Source organism: Microplitis demolitor, chromosome 5 (assembly GCF_026212275.2).
Source record: "Microplitis demolitor isolate Queensland-Clemson2020A chromosome 5, iyMicDemo2.1a, whole genome shotgun sequence".
Taxonomy (NCBI): domain Eukaryota; kingdom Metazoa; phylum Arthropoda; class Insecta; order Hymenoptera; family Braconidae; genus Microplitis; species Microplitis demolitor.
Window position 1 is genome coordinate 8,614,032 of NC_068549.1, and position 19,654 is coordinate 8,633,685.

General features: G+C 27.3%; 1 protein-coding gene across 1 annotated transcript; it reads left to right on the forward strand.

The window, feature by feature from the left end:
* The first annotated feature begins 704 nt into the window (after nucleotides 1-704).
* LOC103578200 (scavenger receptor class B member 1) lies at nucleotides 705-18,963 on the forward strand. Its single transcript, XM_008559193.2, has 11 exons — nucleotides 705-1,091; nucleotides 3,163-3,245; nucleotides 7,638-7,729; nucleotides 8,356-8,516; nucleotides 8,589-8,733; nucleotides 11,338-11,538; nucleotides 12,068-12,228; nucleotides 12,294-12,580; nucleotides 12,918-13,036; nucleotides 14,335-14,460; nucleotides 14,548-18,963. Exons 2-11 carry the CDS (start codon nucleotides 3,212-3,214, stop codon nucleotides 14,836-14,838), a joined length of 1,617 nt encoding a protein of 538 aa, XP_008557415.1. The 5' UTR covers nucleotides 705-1,091; nucleotides 3,163-3,211; the 3' UTR covers nucleotides 14,839-18,963.
* The last annotated feature ends 691 nt before the right edge of the window (nucleotides 18,964-19,654 follow it).

Below are 19,654 nucleotides of genomic sequence, written 5' to 3' on the forward strand. Positions count from 1 at the left end.
CATATCTCTTTTTAATTTCTTTTCTTGTCGTCACTTTATCACCGATGATCATTTATAAACTGAAATGTTAAATATTAATTATTAAAATAATTATTTTTTGTTAATTTCGAAATATTCATCGAAGCGTATAAAATAATAAAGAAACAGAAGTTATAATTTAAATTTATTTTTATAATTTAAATTAAATATTACAGATAGAAATATTTTTATATTTAATTATAATGTAAGATATGACTTGTTCAAATTAATAATATGATATAATGATTTTTAATTAGTCTTACGCAAAAAAAAAATCCCAGCTTTAAGTAAATATTTTTTGACCACGTGAATGTGTCATTAAAATAATTTTAAAAATAAAAAAAAAATTATTTGTCTTAAGTCTTTTTGGAGTAATTAAAATTTTTTGATTTTGATAGTTATAATATATGATTATTAGTATTATTATTATTATTATTATTATTAAATATAAATAACGAAGATAAAATATTATATGAAACGATTGGAATCGGTTAGAATCGGCTGGAGTCGTATGTGACTTCTGGAGAGAATACAAGTGAGAGACAGGGAGACAGAGACCCGGTACCGACCATCTCCTTGGCCAATGCGAGCAATGCAAAGATGTTATATTAGCGGTTAAGTTGTAATGTTAATATTGGCGATAGATAGGTGGTAGGAAAAGGGTCGTGGGGTTACCAGTCATTCGATACTATAAAATCAAGTTGAATCGATCCACCGGTTTTTAAATTCATTACAGTTCTGTTACAACGTGTTTACGTCAATATTATTTAGTTCTTATATCAATCGATTAACTTGTATAATATTTATATTTATCATACCATATTTTATTAGCTTTTTTTTTCACCGTTAGTTTTCACTCGGTTTTATCATCGACTTTAACTTGTTCTATCAAGAGTTCTTGATTTCTTTATCATTATTATATCGTTGAGAGATTTATCGTGTCAGGACGATTCGTTTGGTACAAAAAATAACATTTCGGTGCAGGTGTTACTTGATTATAAACTCTATATGCTTCAACCAAGTGAAAACCGATAAGTGGAATGATATTAAGTAATCGTTACGTATGAATCGAGGTAAGATATCTTTAATATTGCTTTTTTTTTCTTTTTTTTTTTTTTTGTGAATGAATTATTATAAATGGGTCATTTCACTATAAAAAAAACGTTATCAAAGCATGGCATAATCCAATTTTTTTGAAATTTTAAGGCATTATTACTCACCGACAAATAATGACTCGCTGAAAATTTAAGTTTTCCATTCAAAAATTTTTGGAGGATTCATTTTTTCAATTTTTACGGTTTTTTTTCCAACAATTTTATTAATCGTGTATGGTATTTATTTTTTGTCTCTAATAAACAGTAACACTCAAAAACGCTTTAAAAGTAGAAAAATTTATTCTTCTGGCTTTGTCCCAAAATTTTTAAATGCTTTTGAAATTTTTCACTAAAAGCTGATATAATTTTCACAACTTTGACATTTTCAGAATAGCTACATTTTTTATTTAAATATAAATAAATTAAATGATAATAGCAATCAGTCGTACGATTTTTTTAAACAGTTAATTAATTTTCTCAAATGTAACTTTTTTGTTTTTAAGTATGAATTAGCATGACGTCCAGACTGTGACGTCATGTATTTGAACTTTAAAACAGAAAAGTTACGTTTGAAAAAATTAATTGACTATTTAAAAAAATCTCACGACTGATTGCTATTATTATTTAATTTATTTGTATTTAAACAAATTAATTTAAAATTTTGGCTAAGGTCAGAAAATTCACTTAATATATTTTGATAGCGTTTGGACGGTCTCTAGTTATTTATAATAATAAATAAATATTTTAATAATAAAGACTCATAATATGATAGTTTTTGATGCCCTGGAACTTTACTATCATTTAATATTGGACCTGAAATTAATAATGGAACAAATAAATATTTACATCGACAAGCTAAGAGTTTTTTTAACATATAAAAAAACGTTTTTGTTTTGTATTATTAATAAAATTATTCCAGCTTAAAAAAAAATTAATGTCAAGTTGGAAAAATTTTAAAATTAAAAAAAAATTACTACGAAACGACTTTATATTAAGAGCTGAAATTCGTAGTCATTATTTTTCTCGGGATAGCAATTTTGCAAAATGTCGAAAACATCTCAGCTTAGGACACGTAATTAAATTTTTTTTTGGTGGAATAGCCCATACATACTTAAATTGTTAACATTAACATATTGAATAATGGACATTCAATGTGTGAGCTCATTTGAATTTATACACAAGAAAAAATAATTTTCTGCCCTCCGGCCGGAAAGTGGCAACTTTCGGGCCGCTGCCGTGAACGAAGTTGCAACTTTCCGGCTTCGTCGAGCAGAAAAATAGTATACGCACCTTGGCTAGTAAAAAGGAAAGCCTCAGACCACATGTTTGTCAGCCTCGGCCAACAATTACATGTGCTCTGAGACTTTTCTTACTTTACTGGCCTAGGTATGTAATATACTATTCTTGATGCAAGAAACGTTTCGTATTATTAATTGAAAACAAATATTTTTTTACCCCAAAAAATTTTTCTCGTCTTAAGAAAATTTTTGTTTTCAATTTTTGATGCAAAAACTTTAGTGGGGCGAGTAAAAGTTTTTTGCGCCAAGAAATATTTGGTTTCTGCGTGTACAAATAAATTTTTCACTGAGAGAAAAAATAACTTTTAAAAAGAGAGACTTCTCTTAGAGAAAAAAAAAATTCTACTGTAAATTTGTAAAACAATGAATACTTGATTAGAAAATTAATTTCATGCTTGGAGAAAATTTACATTTAATAAATTAACTTCCTAAATTATTTAATTAAACAAATTCTTAAAAAGTTTAAATAAAAAAGTTTATTTATACGAATTTTACTTCCTTGATTAAACAATAAATAAAGAATTCAATTATCGTTGAAACATAAAGAATAATTACTTATAAAATTTACAGTAGTACAATTTAAACCATGGACTTGTTAAATTAAAAAAATGTTATATTCGTAATTTCCTTGTAATTAACAAAGACATACGTCTTTATTATTCAGAAAAGCTATTTTTTTCTCAGTGTCGAAAAATTTAATTTGGTAGTTGTAAAAGTTTTTTATGTAATGAAAAAAAAAATTATTTTTATAGATCATTTAAAAACCTTAAGCTAGAGTATTAGAAAATTTCCATTATAATTATGAAGATCCCAGCACAACTTCAAGAATTTAAAAGTAAGTATTTAAAAGTTAATTGAACAAAAAATTAATTGACTCTAAGTCACATTGCTCGATTAATTCAATCACGTGTAAAATAGAAAGATTTTGAAAACCATTTTTTTTTAATCTGTAAAAAATTGAATAACAAGCCGGCGGTAATAAATAATTGCCACTGACAAACGACGATAAGTTCGATGTTAATTTTTTATTCGTCTCGAGTAATGTAAAATGTAAGATATGCGACACTTTTTTCCTTCTTATACATACGACATGCTAAATAAGTTTTTATTGAATAAAAAAATTTAAATGAAATCTCACGATGCGAGAATCAATGATGCACATCATGTAAAATATGGTAATAATAGGCGAGAAAAATTGACATTAATTAAGATATTATCATTTTATCATTAATTACCTGTATTTATAACTTCAAGTTAATAAAGATTGAATAAATAGTAGAAATATAAATAAATATCACGAATAATAATAATAATTGAGTCGTATGCAATAAATCAAAAAAAAATTATTGTGATATTTGATAAAAAAAATTGTTATTAAATGCGGAAAATAAAATTAAAAGTTGAGAATACAAATTACATATGTAATAAAATAACATTTGTATTAAATAATGAAAAAGACAAAAAAAATATCTTAATAATGTTTTTATTGTTAAGAAAGGCCATTCGGCATCCAAAAGAGAAGTAGATTTTGCTTATTGTTTATTTATTTTCAAGTTTTAAGATAAGATTGAATTAAAACGAAATTTTTTTCGACATGTTTTATATTTTTCGAGGTCGAAAACTTTCGAAGATATAATAAATGAAACGAAATTAGTTATGACTATTTTAATTAAGATGTGAAGATTTAAAAAGTATTGTCCGGCAATAGACTTAATTAAAGCAGTCCCACAAATTTCGAAAAAATTAGGTGAACAAATGCAACCTATCAATAAATAATTTCAATAAATAAATTACTCGAGAGTTATTAAATACTTAAGAAAAAAAATTTTTTTCTCTCTATTTTTTAAAAAATTTTGAAATTTATCAAAATATTAGAAAAAATCTATCTATCGGTTAACCCTGCAGGCCAGCCCCAAAACTTCCCGCTGTTCTCGAGCTTCTTGAGCTCGAAAATATTTTTGTATGCTGTTGTTTTCAAAAAAAATGTTTTTTACCATTTTTTTCTCCAACGATATCTCTCGAACGAATTGACTGATTGAAGCAGTTGAGGTGGCAATCGACGAGTTTTATAAAGTTCTAGAGCTGGTCAGATTTTGAAATTGATTTATCTTGTCGTTTTTGAGAAATTTCAATAAACTAAAAAAATAATTTTTGTTTTTAATTCTTTCGTTAACGGTCCTAGATAGCAAAATGATGTCTTTTATTTTTGGAATATCTCCGAACGCACCCTACCGATGAAGCTCAATTTTTCACAGCTTGTAAGAATTAACAAGTCGCGTCGAATGCCACCGTGAAGATCAAAATCGGTTACTCATACAAAGTTTGGAAACCGGCCCTTGGATGATCGATCGCTGGGCGAAGTATGATGAGTAACAGCCAGTCATTGACAACTTTTAATGGCCCATGAACGGCTGAATATACACCCTGATAGCACGAGTTGATCGTGAAAAAGTTGGTATTCATTAGTTTCCGACCAACTTGACGACAAGTTATCGACAACTTTAGCTTTTGCAACTTTTGGCTAAAAGTTACCGCCAACTTTCTCAGAAAGTTGGCGCCAGTATGGAGCCACAACTGGAATGCAAGTTTCTGAGAAAATTAAAGGCAACTTTCCGTCAACTTAGCCCTGCCAACTTTTGCAAGCAACTTTTGCCACCAACTTTCTCAGAAAATGTCTATCAACTTTGGAGGTACCAACTGTTGGCGGCCAATTTGGTGTCCAGTTGCGGCTGTAAGTTTCTCGTCAGTTTCTCGCCAACTTGGCTATATCAGGGTAAATGATAACCCCGGCCTATTAATGGCGCTCGACTATCGGCCGATTATTTGCAGCCGGCAATCGGCCAAGCATGCAAATGAATTTATAATTACCCTAATAGCCAAGTTGGCAAGAAACTGACGAGAAACTTGCAGCCGCAACTGGACACCAAGTTGGCCGCCAACAGTTGGTACCTCCAATAGTTGATAGACATTTTCTGAGAAAGTTGGTGGCAAAAGTTGGAAATCCAAAAAGTGACGGTCACTTTCTGAGAAAGTTGGTGGCAAAAGTTGCTTGCAAAAGTTGGCAATCATAAGTTGACGGTAAGTTTCCTTTCAATTTCCTCAGAAACTTGCATTCCAGGTGCGGCTCCATACTGGTGCCAACTTTCTGAGAAAGTTGGCGGTAACTTGTAGCCAAAAGTTGCAAAAGCTAAAGTTGTCGATAACTTGTCGTTAAGTTGATCGGAAACTAATGAATGACCAACTTTTTCACGATCAACTCGTGTTATCAGGGTAAACAAAAAAATTTTTACCATTATCATAGTAGAAGTTCATGATCATTAACGTTTAAATTATTTAAGTGAGGTAAATGATATTGAAAAACCTCGATAAAAAATTCTGCTGGGCTCTGGGCGCGAATTGCCGACCTTGTAATTACTGGGTCTAAACGATAGCTACTGGACGAACCTACTAATATCAACTTGGGACTTTTAAATGATCTACTTATTTATTCTACTACAACCACTCGATTTTATGAAATCATATATTGTTTATTTATAACTACGTATATTAATTAATGCTATGGGAAAAAATTAAAATTGAAAATAACTATTGAAACGTTTTCTTGCCAATTGGCATTTTTATGCAATTGAAATTTATCGTTAGTGCTCTTAATATAATTTTTTTCTAAATTTGTTGTTGTGTATTATTGACTTTTTGTCGACGAAAAAATAATTTTTTGCTCCTATTTATGTTGTGATTATTCAGTTATGATGGATCTTTAACAAGTTTTTATTTATCACCAATTATTCCTAGTGATTGGGAATGTTGTGTCACAATAAATGTAAGCCAAGGTAAACAGAAAACTGGGACGCACGAACGTTTCACGATGGAAAATCGTTAAATATGCTCCGTTTTTTTTACTTTTTTTAATCTTATAATTAGCCTTGAACGATAATAAATAATTTGATTAATGAGGATAAAAGTTCCGGAATACTAATAGGTTGTATTTAAATATTGTCTGAAGTATATAAATTATTGAATGAATTTTCCTTGCATATAAGATTTGATGTTTCACAACTGCCGAGCATTCATTACTATCATCAATCAACAGTAAAGTTTCTTCGCAGTTGTGACTATTTTTTTTATGACAAATTATTTAATTGTAAACAAGTGCGTTTATTCACTTAGGATGACGATCAAGTATCAATTGAATAAGTCAATGAATTATGATTGTGTTTGTTATCATTATAGTTTAAGAATTAATAAATTGTCTTGGGTGAATGGTCTCAAGCCAAGGCAATAATAGTATTATTATAATCACATTTATCCTCTATACTTGGCATTTACTTAAGATTATTTTACAATTATTGCACACTTGATGAGTGAACGTGCTTATAGAGTTCTATAGTCGTCTCGAAACGATTATAGTGATTTCAGAACGTTTTGTTCCTATTAAATCGTATCTATTATTAATCTAATGTCGTGAACTTGAATAATATTATACGCATATTAGGCCTTATCTAGTTATTGCCTATCTAGTTTCGATTTGGCAATCTTCCATGATGGCTATTATATTATATGACGTCTAATGCGATTAAGAAATTGTGAAGTCATATTCTATAGGATCTAAAGAATAGATTTCAATAATAATATATATATATATATATATATATATATATATATATATATATATATATATATATATTTTTTTTTTTTTAGCCCTACTTTGAAGTAGAGACTATAAGGAAAAATTCTGTTTTCTATATGCATATGTTTATACGTTAGCAAGATAACTCATGAGCGATGCAACGATTCTTTTTTTAATTAATCCAAAATTTTTTAGAATTAAACTCATTGAAGTATCACTTTTTATATCGTTTTGGTTCACTCACAATAAATACGTATAGATCATGCCCTTAATATAGTTTACCAAATCTGTGATGTATATCATGAACATCAGTCGTTGTGTGTGGAAGCATAATAATAATATACTTTTTTTTTATAAGGGACGATAAAACAAAAATTTTTTTAAAAAGTTACGTGTCCGTAGAGTTTTAGTAGCAATTTTTTATTAGTACGTATGTAACTAAGTGTGATATGAATACATGATAGAATATAAAATATTTTACTTCAAAATAAGCATTTGGGATGTGCACTTTTTGATTTTCTAAATTTTTGTTTAGATTTTAAAATTTATCGATAATAGTTTATACATTAATAAAGTATTAATAACTATATTTTTTTTCAGAATGTCTTATTATTTTTATGGTTGGCATCATATGCAGTATTTTATCATGTACTATCTACGCCTTAGATCCAATTAATATAGTTTTTAAATGGGTAAGTTTATATTATCAATTGAGCAAATTATAGTTTAAAAAACGATTGAACCTGCAAGTCAGCTTAGACTTTCTGCTCTATGAGTGTGAAGTCTGTTATAAGGATATATTTTTAAAATAAAAAATGTTATTTTTTGGCATTTAAATTAGGCGATAAGAAATCAAAGTAATAAAAGTAAAAGATAATAGAACTTTTTGTTCGCAATAATCGTTAAAAGAATTTAAAAAATTGAAATGATTTTAGCAGCCGAAATATTTTATAATAAAAATCGAGGTCTGAGCAGATTTAAATGTAACAGACTGACGAAACAAAATATTTTTTTAGTTTTTATAATTGGAATGATTCAAAATACTTGACGTATTCATTTCTCTTTTCTACGAGATATAAGGGTAAAAAAATTGGTTAACCAGAGTTCTAGTTGTCTACATCTTTATGCGATCGTTAATTTTGCTGTTTATGCTCTGTGTAGACTGTTACAATAATTTTTATAATGTATTCTTACTAATCAAACTATACTTCAAAAATTTAATGAAAGATATATAAAAATATATCCCTATTAATATTGTGTGATTTTTCTCTACGAGTTACATTCTCAAATATATAATGTAACTAATGTAAATTTATAGAAATTAACAATGACACCGACATCAACAGTTTTTCTTATGTGGAGAAAACCACCAGTTGATGTATTTCTTAAAGTATATGTATTTAATATCACTAATGCCGAAGCATTTTTGAATAACGAAGAAAAATTACGAGTACAAGAAGTTGGACCTTACGTTTACCAGTATGTACTATAATATAAAATGAAATATTAATTGAATCCAAATCTTCTGACTTAATGATTATTCATAAACAGGGAGATTTTAGAAAACACCAAGGTGCTATGGCATGATAACGGTACCATCTCCTACATACCTAAACGAACAGTTGTTTATCGTCCAGATATGTCAATAAGTGATCCTACAAAAGATATAGTCACTGTTACCAACATTCCATTTTTGGTAAGATTATCTAATAATAAGCGAATAATTAATATTAAATGAATATACGTAATTAACTATCTACTAAAAATTAATCTACAGTTAAAAACCATTTTAGTTAAATCTAATTTATCAAAAACTCCATTAGGTACCCCGAATCAAAATTAAAAAAGTAACATAAGCCATTAAATCTTACACGAGAACAAGGAGAGGTTGAAATTATCATTTTAGATTATGATGATTTGTATTTTAAATTATCATTGTAAAATGATAAAATTTCCGCGTGAACAAAAATTTACATCCAGAAACTATACTGAATAATATGACACAGTTTATTTATAATTATTGATGTGAGAAATTATATAAATTGAAATAACAATTTTTTTGCCGCTTTAATTATATATTTTCAAAATATACGAATATGATATATAATATTATATGTTGGCATATATTCGAGCTATATGAATTCTATCTAATAAAAATTATATCATGTACATATAAGAAATTGTATTATATTAATATATTAGCTAATTTTTATTATCGACTTATAAAATTAAGTCCAAAAAGCTCATTCCTCCTATATCATTTTTTAAACCCAAAAAAGTCCAATGCAGTTTTTCATAGTAAGAGTCATGTGTTGACTTGATTGAAATGCACACCAACATCTTTGATCAGATCTAATTAATATGTACTGAGATATTTGATCTTTCTAGATGCTTATTTATTAATCGGTAGATTCATTTTCTTTCTTCAGTTAAATAGATATATTGAATATTCATTTTCCCTTATTATTACTTTTTAGGTAGATTTCTTTAGAAATCGGCCTATTGTAATGGATCTCATGATCGAATTATCAAAGAATTTTGCCACCATATATCTTATTTTACCTAGTAGAGTCAAAAAATACCATCCACTCAAAAGTTTATATATGTATGTATGTATGTATGTATGGATATATATATATATACACAAATAACATCAAAAAGGATATGGCACTTTCGTCGCGTAATATAATGTCTTTTCCACGTATATCTTGATGCAAAAAACAAGAATTTCATATTCATAATTGTTTAAAATATTAATTTATATATATATATATATATATACAATATAACGCGCCTTGTCATCACGATAGCGCCCGCAATTCTTAACGGATCTTCATGAAATTTTATACATTTATTTATTGGACAATTACCTTGATCTAGTTCGAAGATGAGCCCAATCGGTCGATTAGTTTGGAAGTTGTGGGTGTTTGAAATTTTTTCAGATTTTCATAAAAATAAATTGTCTGGCTTTATCCTAAAATAACTTTTGAACCGAAAATAACTCAATTCTGTAAAAAGTATCTCAAAATTCAAACGATTAGCTTTTCTTTTCACTGTAATACTTAATTTTATAAAAAAACTTTTCTAAAAATTTGATGACATTGGAAATTTCACAAAAATTAAAAAAAGCTTATTTTTGCAGCTTAGTATTCTAATAACTTTTAATTGATAAGGCATAACTCATTTCCTAGAAATTCATATTTAAGCTTTTAAAATAAGTATTAATTACACTATATTGTAGCTTTATTGTATTGACATATATAAGAAATCTACCTTTCCATTCCGGGTAACGCCGGATGGCTCTTTTTTATATAGCATTTAATAATACAATAATAAATAACAATAATAATAAATATTTTATTGTAAGATTAAAAAAGACAAAATCGAATTTATGAATAATAATAATTAAAGGTATGCAAGTAGTATTAAATCGAATATTACTAATCAATTCGAAATTCGAATCGAATAATTAGAATCTTTGGAAAAATGGAAACTGCTGAAAAATATTGTTGAAAAATAATCTGCTAGCGTCGGGATTCGAAATTGAGACCTAACGAATATGAAGCATGTCCATTGCCACACTGCTACTACTCTCTAAAAATGAGTTAATGAAAATGATTGAATATTTACTATTTGCTAGTGAACTTCGCTTATTCACTTTTAGAGAATAGAACGCTCACGTTTAGTTAGAAATATCTTAATCTACTCAGGAAGCGCCTTTTGTTCTAATAATAATCATATGATGACGAATTGATCTGATTCAAAGTTATAAATTAAAAGTATGGTAGACCTTGGAGGGTTAAAATATTATTTTAAAATGGTGATTTACTCCTTCATAAGCGATTTTTAGGATATTGTAAATTCAAATAACATATTATGTTCAGTGACAAATCCAACACAAGAATTGAGGCCTTTGAGGCTCAATCTACTTTTATAATTTTGACTCGGGTGTCATTGATCTCATTTATACATTTATAATGCCAATAGTTATTATTAAACCTTGATCCTGTACATATACATTACTTCAGTTCACTTTTATTGATTTCAATAAATGAGATAATTAGTAAATTATAACATGTAGACAAGTTTAAACGTTTTCTTCCTTTCCAGTAAGTAAATAAATATAGTCAAGCGCTATAACCATTTTAAATATATTTTATTTATATTCGTTTACAAAAGTAACTTAAAATACAAAAGGAGTAAATTGTGACGAGAAGTAAAACAAGTTTCTCTTGAGAGAATAAGCGTATATTATTATATTTAATTATATGCTTTTATGTTTATATATTTTTTTTTACAGGGAGTCTCGTCAGCACTTTACGACGCCAGTTTCTTTGTTAACTATCCATTAGCACAGCTGACTAATTTATTAGACACTAAACCTATTCTCAATATGACTGTATATGAATATCTTTGGGGATATGAAGATCCACTAGTTCGTTTAGCTAGTGGTATTGTTCCAAACTTCATTAACTTTAAAAAATTTGGACTTCTCGATAGGGTCAGTATTTAAAATATTATTTTAAAAATTACAAATGAGTGAAAGATACATTGTAAAATAGTTTACCCTCAGTAAAATGATAATTAAAAATAACATAATATCGGAATAAATAACCAATAAATTACTAACCATAAATTATTTGAAAATTCTTAAGTATAAATATATTTGTGTTAATAAAGTTCACTGAAGTTTAAATTAAAAGTAAAGAAAATCCCAATTATGCGGTTAATCCCGTTGATATTTATTGCATCCATACATATACATAATATGTTTCATGTGTTTTACTGCGATAACTTGTGTTACCTTTCACTACCTGTATTACTACGATTTCACCATTATCCTTCACTTTTATTGATTCAAAAACAAAAAATGCAAAGTTTGTTTCAACTACTTAAGGCTAAGAATATTTACTCACATAATATGTCTAGGAAACGGGTATATCATTTACATATATATTTGAACGAACTTTGAACCTAAAGACTTCATAAAGATTTTATTTTTATTTTAATTAAATTTATTATTTTGACAGATGTATGATGAGGGCGATAATTTGGTAAATGTTAATATTAAAAAAAATAAAAACATGTCAGACGAAAATGGTCGTTATTTGAGTATTCAGCGTTATAATGGAAGTCCTGGTTTACCAAACTGGGGCTATCAAGAAGAGGAAGGCAATGAAACGATTTCTGGGTAAGATAATCAATAATATATTATCTTTACGTAATATTATTTATATAACTTTTAATGAATTGCAGTAATACAATTTGTAATCGGATCGAAGGAGCTACCGAAGGCACTATTTTTCCAACTAATCTTGACAAAAATGCAGTATTTAGAGTTTTTAGAAAAGCTTTCTGTCGAGCACTTCCGATAGTCTTCAAAAATGAAGTAACAACATCTTCAGGAATTACGGGATGGGAGTACTCGCTGGCGGACAATTTTCTTGATCCACCTGATATGAATCCCGATAATGAATGTTACTGCCGTAAAATGAAAAAATGTTTGAAAAAAGGTCTCTCTGATCTTACTCCCTGCTATTATAGTACGTATTTTTTCCTCAATTAATAATATATATAGTAAATAGAAGTCCGTGGTAGATAATTATTTCATAATATTTACATTTTCACTGTTTTATCAATATTTATTTTACGAAATTAAAAAAGTAGTTAAAACAACATAACATTGAATGATGACCTTTGAAAATCAAGGCTTTTAAAAATAAAATATGTGCATCTTTCATAAGAAACAATATACCGTTATTTATTCCAATACAAGTCGAAAAAAATACTTAGTTTTATAGCTTCTACTAAAATATTTTTAAAATTTTATTCGAGACTTAATAATTGTTTAAAAATTCATTTATGTTTTTTTTTTTTAAGACATACCAGCCGCAGTGTCATTACCACACTTCCTGGATGCTGATCCGAGTCTTCTAAAAAATATTGAAGGCCTTCAACCAATCCGTGAGAAACATCAAACAAGAGTTATACTTCAACCGGTTAGGATAATTCAATTTAAATACAACATTTAATTTTTTGCTTAACTTCGAATCATAATGAAGATGTTATTTTAAATGTTATTTACTAACAAATATTTGGATTGAATATAAACTATAAAAATAATTAAACTGATGCCAATGTAAAATAATCTTTAACAAAAAAAAAATTATTGCCATTATGGCGGGTCCACGTATTTAGCTCTCGCGTCGATTTTTTTTTTATTTAAGAAATTTATTTAAAAAATGTTGGGAAAACCCAGAAGTGCACTTCTCAAACGCTTATGTTAGATCTTTAATAATTAATTTACTCTTGTAAATTAATTATTATTGTTAATATCTATTGTCGGTATGACACCGGTGATTCTTCTTTATGGCAAGTGATTGCCGCACGCAAATAATTGTTTAAAACATGCAAAAGTCAAAGTAACAGTTGAATACACAAACAGCTATTTGTCGAATAAAAGTCCGTGCACTAAGATAGTACCGATACTACATGAGTAATAAAAAAAAAAAAAAAAAAAAAAAAAAAAAAAAAAAAAAAAAAAAACGGAAAGGACTAGAGAAGTGGTTTTCGAAAAGAACCAGTTCAACATTCTTTGGAAGATAATGAAAAAAAAAAAAAAAAAATTCGGTATTTTCATCAAATCGTTCTTGAGATATCATGTTGACAAGCATTTTTTTACCACAGGCTAGAGGACGACGACGTTAAAACTTTTTATTGGAATTTTTTTCATAATAATACGTATTGCACAAATTAATAAAAGAAAACGAAAGATTTGTTTATTAGTGTTTCTTCCGAATATTAATGTACTTTTTATGACATATTTGTGCATTATTAAAATAATAAACAAGATTTAATGTGAATGAATCGTGTGACTTTGACATATTGACAGTAGAGTCCAACCTATCTGCTTCGCGTTTGAGGTGTGTAAAAAATTGAAGCAATAGTTAGAAAAAAGAGAACGTAGTTATATTTTCGTAAGGGTATATAATTTTTTAAAAATTACTTACAATTGTAATAAACTAAGAGTTAGACGAAATTTATTAAATCAATTTTAGCTTACAAAATTTAACATTTTGAATTATAATTTTGACATGAAGATTTCACTGAAATCTATTTAACGAATTTCGTTAAACTTCTAATTGATAACTGTAAATAATTTTTTGAAAATTATATGGGAGTACGAGACACAACGGACCCTCTGGAGCATGATAGATCCCCTTAAAAATTACACAAGGGCACTATCTACGAATAGTCTTACAATAAATAACTGTAATAAAATTGTTTTTCTTTTCAGGCAATTGGCATTCCTATAAAAGTAAATTCAAGAATACAAACTAATCTTGTAATGCAGAAAATAAAGTATAATAGTAGGATTGAAGCGTTTAGTGATCTTACAATACCATTATTTTGGACTGATTTAGTACGTATAGAAAAAAAAGTCCTATTGAAGTTTTAAACTTCCGAAAATAAAAATTAAAAATGATTATTTTTTCTTATTAATTTCCAGGAAATTCCATCCATTAATTCTGAACTTTTAATGACAATAAAGCTATTACTCCAAATCGGACCCATCGTGCAAACAGTAATGATTTGTCTTTTTGCAATAGCTGGGGTGACAACATTTTTGTTATCATTAATTGGAATGCTATGGATATTAAATCAACAAACTGAACAAAATACTGATGGAAGAAGAGACAGTATTGACTTGAAAATACCACTTGGATATGGTCAATATACGGCAATCCGAATTTTACCCGCAATAAAGAAGATAACTTCAAAAACAGATTTGTTCAGCTAAAACACCTTATTTATTAAGTTTATTTATAGATATTTTATATATACATCATATTGGTAAGTTTAGAGTGCTATTGATTACTCGACAAAGTTGGGATCACTGGGTACAATAGTTTATATGTTAAAAAAAATATATTTATCCGGCATATAAATATATAAATGTCACATCCAAAGCATAGGTGTGAAATTTTTTTTTTTTTGACTCTAAATATATTTTAGATACATTTTATAAACGTCAACATAGATTTTGTTGCATTTATTAAATTTCATATGCAAACATGCCTACAAAATTTTTTAACATATTTTTGTTTTACGTTCGCGGAGAAAAATGAGACTCAAAAATACATGAAGAATAATAGAGAGTACTTCGAATTTTATTATGCTAGTCTATCAAACTCGAAACAGGTAACTTTTCTTTCAATTAATGTTATCTGTACTTATAATATTCGAACTCTAGAATTACAAAAATGAAGATCACATTTTAAAAACTGAGATGTGTAATTTATAAAAATTATCACACGCGTACTATAATAAATTTTGCAGTGGTTAATTTTATTTTTTACATTCTAGTATATTTTTAATCAATCTGCTTTTATCTTTTATAATCCCAGCATAATAAAAATTAATAAGTTATATTTCTCGAGAAAAAAGAGATAGTGGACGAGAGAGTGAGCTTTGATTCTCAATAAAAGATCACTAGTTCAATGACGTGGGGTAAAATTAAGGAGTCATTTTCAAAGTTCTTTTTTTTTTTCCAAGTCCCGGGCGCGATCACTGGTCTTCGTAGTTTGTTTGCATATCCTTGATCCATATAGTTGGTAGATCTCAAATGAAATTGCATTTTATTTACACGTATTTATCGAGTTATTGTTTGTTTCATGTATTCAAATATTGAAAACTGCACTGTATAAGTAGCAATTTACAACAATCATAATTCCTTTATAATATTTCGCCAACCAAAAATGAAAGCCATAATGTTTATTTGTATAATTATTTTCAAAAATACAGTTACTATACAGCAGTCGACAAATTTTATTATGCTGGCAGTGTAATTGTTGTGTACACATCCTTGTAGTTTAAAGTACTGCTCTCAAATGAATTATTACTACTGAGTTATTGAAAAATTAAAATTAGATGCATCAAATATTGATTATACTACACATTTATTATCGAATTAGAAATCATTTTTACTTAAATTTAATAAATATTATACAATATACTGCAAAATTTATTGTTTTTAAAATATTAAAGAGTGTAATCATAAAACTACGAATAATGAAAATCAGCAGGTCATGATTGGTCATTTATCATTCATTTTAAAATCTTTATAATATTTTCTCTAAAATAATTATAAACGTTATAAAAATTTACATCAAAGATCAAAGATTTAAAAATTACTATGCTAGCACTGCAATTATTATATTCATTTATTATTATCTGATATGCTATCAAAAAAATTCATTTTAATTTTATATTTTTTGAAGTACTCTTCGGCCCGTTTTTCTTTATGTATAGCGATGCACATAAATGTTAATAGAAGAAGATTGTCATTTCAAAGCTCGACTTTAATTAATTATTGAGGTAACAAAAAAAATTATTTTTCGGGATTGGAAATCATCAAATTTTGAGAGAATGAAAAAATTAGGCAACGGTTGACGGCTTCAAGACTAAAGAGCTTAAATACATGACAAAAAATGCGTTCTGTTACAAAAACTCTTGAAAAAACAAACTAATAAAGCTAATTTCAGCAGCAATTGATAGGTTTGATTGAGACCGAAAATTGATTAAAGTGAGAGTTCATTTGGAAAATTAATTTTTTTTAACGGAATACTTTAAAAATAATAAAACCTCAAATTTTTGTTCAAATGTTAAATCACTTTAGTAGATCGTGGATCTCTCAGTAACATTTTAAACTGTTCTCAAAACTTGTGTATTCTCTATCTTCATGTGTTTTATCGTGACCCAGCTTTTCTGATCGAGATATAATAGATATGAAATGGTTCTCAATGAGCTTTCACCATATCTGCGTCAAAAGTTTAAATTCCTGCCCTGTTTAGAGGGAGGAACGTCGTTCTTTTCTCTTAAGAGGAAACAAATAATAAAAGCTAGCGGATTTATTACTCTCACCGTAAACAGAGGCAAGAGTTTAAACTTTCACGTACAAATCTATGGAAAAATAGTATACACACCACAGAGGAAGTTAGGACGCCCCAATACGCGTGTTTTCCACTCTCGCCTTCGGCTCGAGTAGGCAATTACACACGCGGCTTGGAATATTCTACTTTCCTATCTTGGTATGTATTATACTATTATTTTTGCAATCTCACTCTTGGATGATATAATTTTGGTTTGATTAGTTATAAACAAATATAATTTTTTTTTTGACTAGTATAATAAACATTCCAGTTTTCAGTTCATGGTAAATTAAACATGTTAATAATTAAAACTTTAAAGTTAAATTGACATTTATAAAATGTCAATTTCACTTTCATTTTTATAATTTATCCGTGACTATCGGTTGAGTCTCGAATATAAATTTAGTGTTAATTTTAAAATAACAATTAATAAATGTTGACAATTTGGATTTACGTATTCAACAGAAAATAATCAGCGTAAAAATTTAACATGGACCGTTTTTGTGCTATAATACGCAATATTTTTTACTGTGCATTCTTTCCATTTGGAACCCCTTTCAAAATCTAAATGTTAAATTTTTGAAACATAACCCAAGTCGAATTATCAGACGTGAATTGAACGTTTTAAAAGCTTTGAACGTAAATTGAACGTTTTGAACGTAAATTTAATGTTTTGGACATTAAAATCTCAAATTGGCCGTTTTTATCTTATTCAAAACGTAGATTAGACTATCACGAATCCGAAACGCCATTAAATTCTATTTAGACTTACAAAAACAAAATAAAAGCATACTAATGATTCCGGAAAGTATCATTACACAAAAAATTGTTTTCCGAGTCTGAATATGTACATGATTTGTTAAGTCATCCGACTTTGGAAAACGCCCGTGTGATCGACTTTTTAAGGAAACCCATAATTAACTATTATCTCAAAAAGCATTTCTCCGCTCATATCTCTGATAGTCGTCTCAGTTTTTTGAGGATCAAATTTTTAGTCAACGAGTGTAGAAACATTCTCAAATGTAGCAAAGCAGATAGGCGGGAATTTGTTTGCTAAAATAGAAATTTAAAAATCCTAGAAGATGTTGCTAATTTTTTATTATTCATTGCTGATTGAAAACTTGAAAATGATTGGATTTTATAATTCATCACTATCTGATTTTATTTTACTACAAAGTAGAATATAATAGTGCCACGTATTAATAAATATTTATTAAATCATCTCATGTTAAAAAATCATCTATTAACAGTTAATAAGGCTTATTAAATATTAAAAAATCCTTCTATCAGTGTAAAACCGTATTTACTTAAGTTTATCAGAAGTCCACTCAGCTCAAGGGATAATTATCGGCCTATAAGGAAGGAAAGAGATCGGAAAAATAAAGAATCTAGCTTTATCGCAAATTACATTTTGGATACTGTAAAAACTTTGAACCTTCATTTTGAATGTTTAATACGCTCAAAACCTTCAATTTACGTTTAAAAGCTTGAAAACTTTTAATTTACGTCTAATATTTTGACTCGAGAAACACAAATAATCTTAATATAATATATAAAGTTATTTAAGTAAGTTCGTAAATATATCACTCTTAAAAATAATCTTAAAAAATTAACAATTACCTAGATAATTAAAAATAAACTAAGATAAACTCTTGGTTGTTGAATAAATATTTCGATTCTAATTGAAATTAAAAATAGTAAGACTGATTGAGATTTTATGATTTAATAATTTTTTAAATCTTTGATAAAATAGTACCATTAGAATCAAAATATCACTCCAAAACCAAGAATATAAGTCGAAATTAGCATACTTGCCAAATAACATTGATAAGCCATAAGCAAACTATCGATATTCAACACACCGTAAAATTTGTCGTAAGTGACTACGAAAAACTATAGTTTTTCTTATGACATTAAACATAGAAAACATTAAATGTATGGTAAAATAATACCCTCATCCACTTTTGGTTTTAAAACGATAATATTGAGTGAATAATCACAGCTATAGCTGATCATAAATAAAAATAATATATATATATATATATATATATATATATATATATATATATATATATATATATATATATATATATATATATATATATATATATATATATATATATATATATATATATATATATATATATACATCTACGTAGAGATTCATGGAATTAGTAAATATTAAATATAAAATCCATGTAGAAGTATTAACTGCTTAAATGTTTATATAATTATGTACATATTATGTTATCATTTCGTAAATAAAAATTGATTGATATAAAATAATCAGCACTTTTTTTTTAAATCAACTAATCAACAGGAAAACTATAAATGTCGTTGAGGGCGGTGTTATGATATATATATAAATCTAGTCAAAGTACACGCATCTATTACGTTTTATCTAGGCATACTAATAAAATAAAAGTCATATCTCTTACCAGTTGTAATCAACTTATCAACCCGGGTAAAAAAAATTATACATAATTCTATATGATTTATATAGAATTATATATGATTCATATAGAATTATATATAATTATACAGAATTATATATAATTATATATAACGTTGAGAAAAAAATCACAGCTGATTATATATGATTATATACAACTATATATAATTTTACAAGATTATATATAATTATATATAACGCTGAGAAAAATCACAGATGTTCATATATAGTTA

Excerpts from the sequence above, each read along its gene's own strand:
- LOC103578200 (XM_008559193.2), top strand. The coding sequence starts at position 3,212 with ATGAAGATCCCAGCACAACTTCAAGAATTTAAAA. Across the intron at positions 8,517-8,588 it reads GTTGGACCTTACGTTTACCA|GGAGATTTTAGAAAACACCA; the intron begins GTATGTACTATA and ends ATTCATAAACAG. Across the intron at positions 11,539-12,067 it reads AATTTGGACTTCTCGATAGG|ATGTATGATGAGGGCGATAA; the intron begins GTCAGTATTTAA and ends TTATTTTGACAG.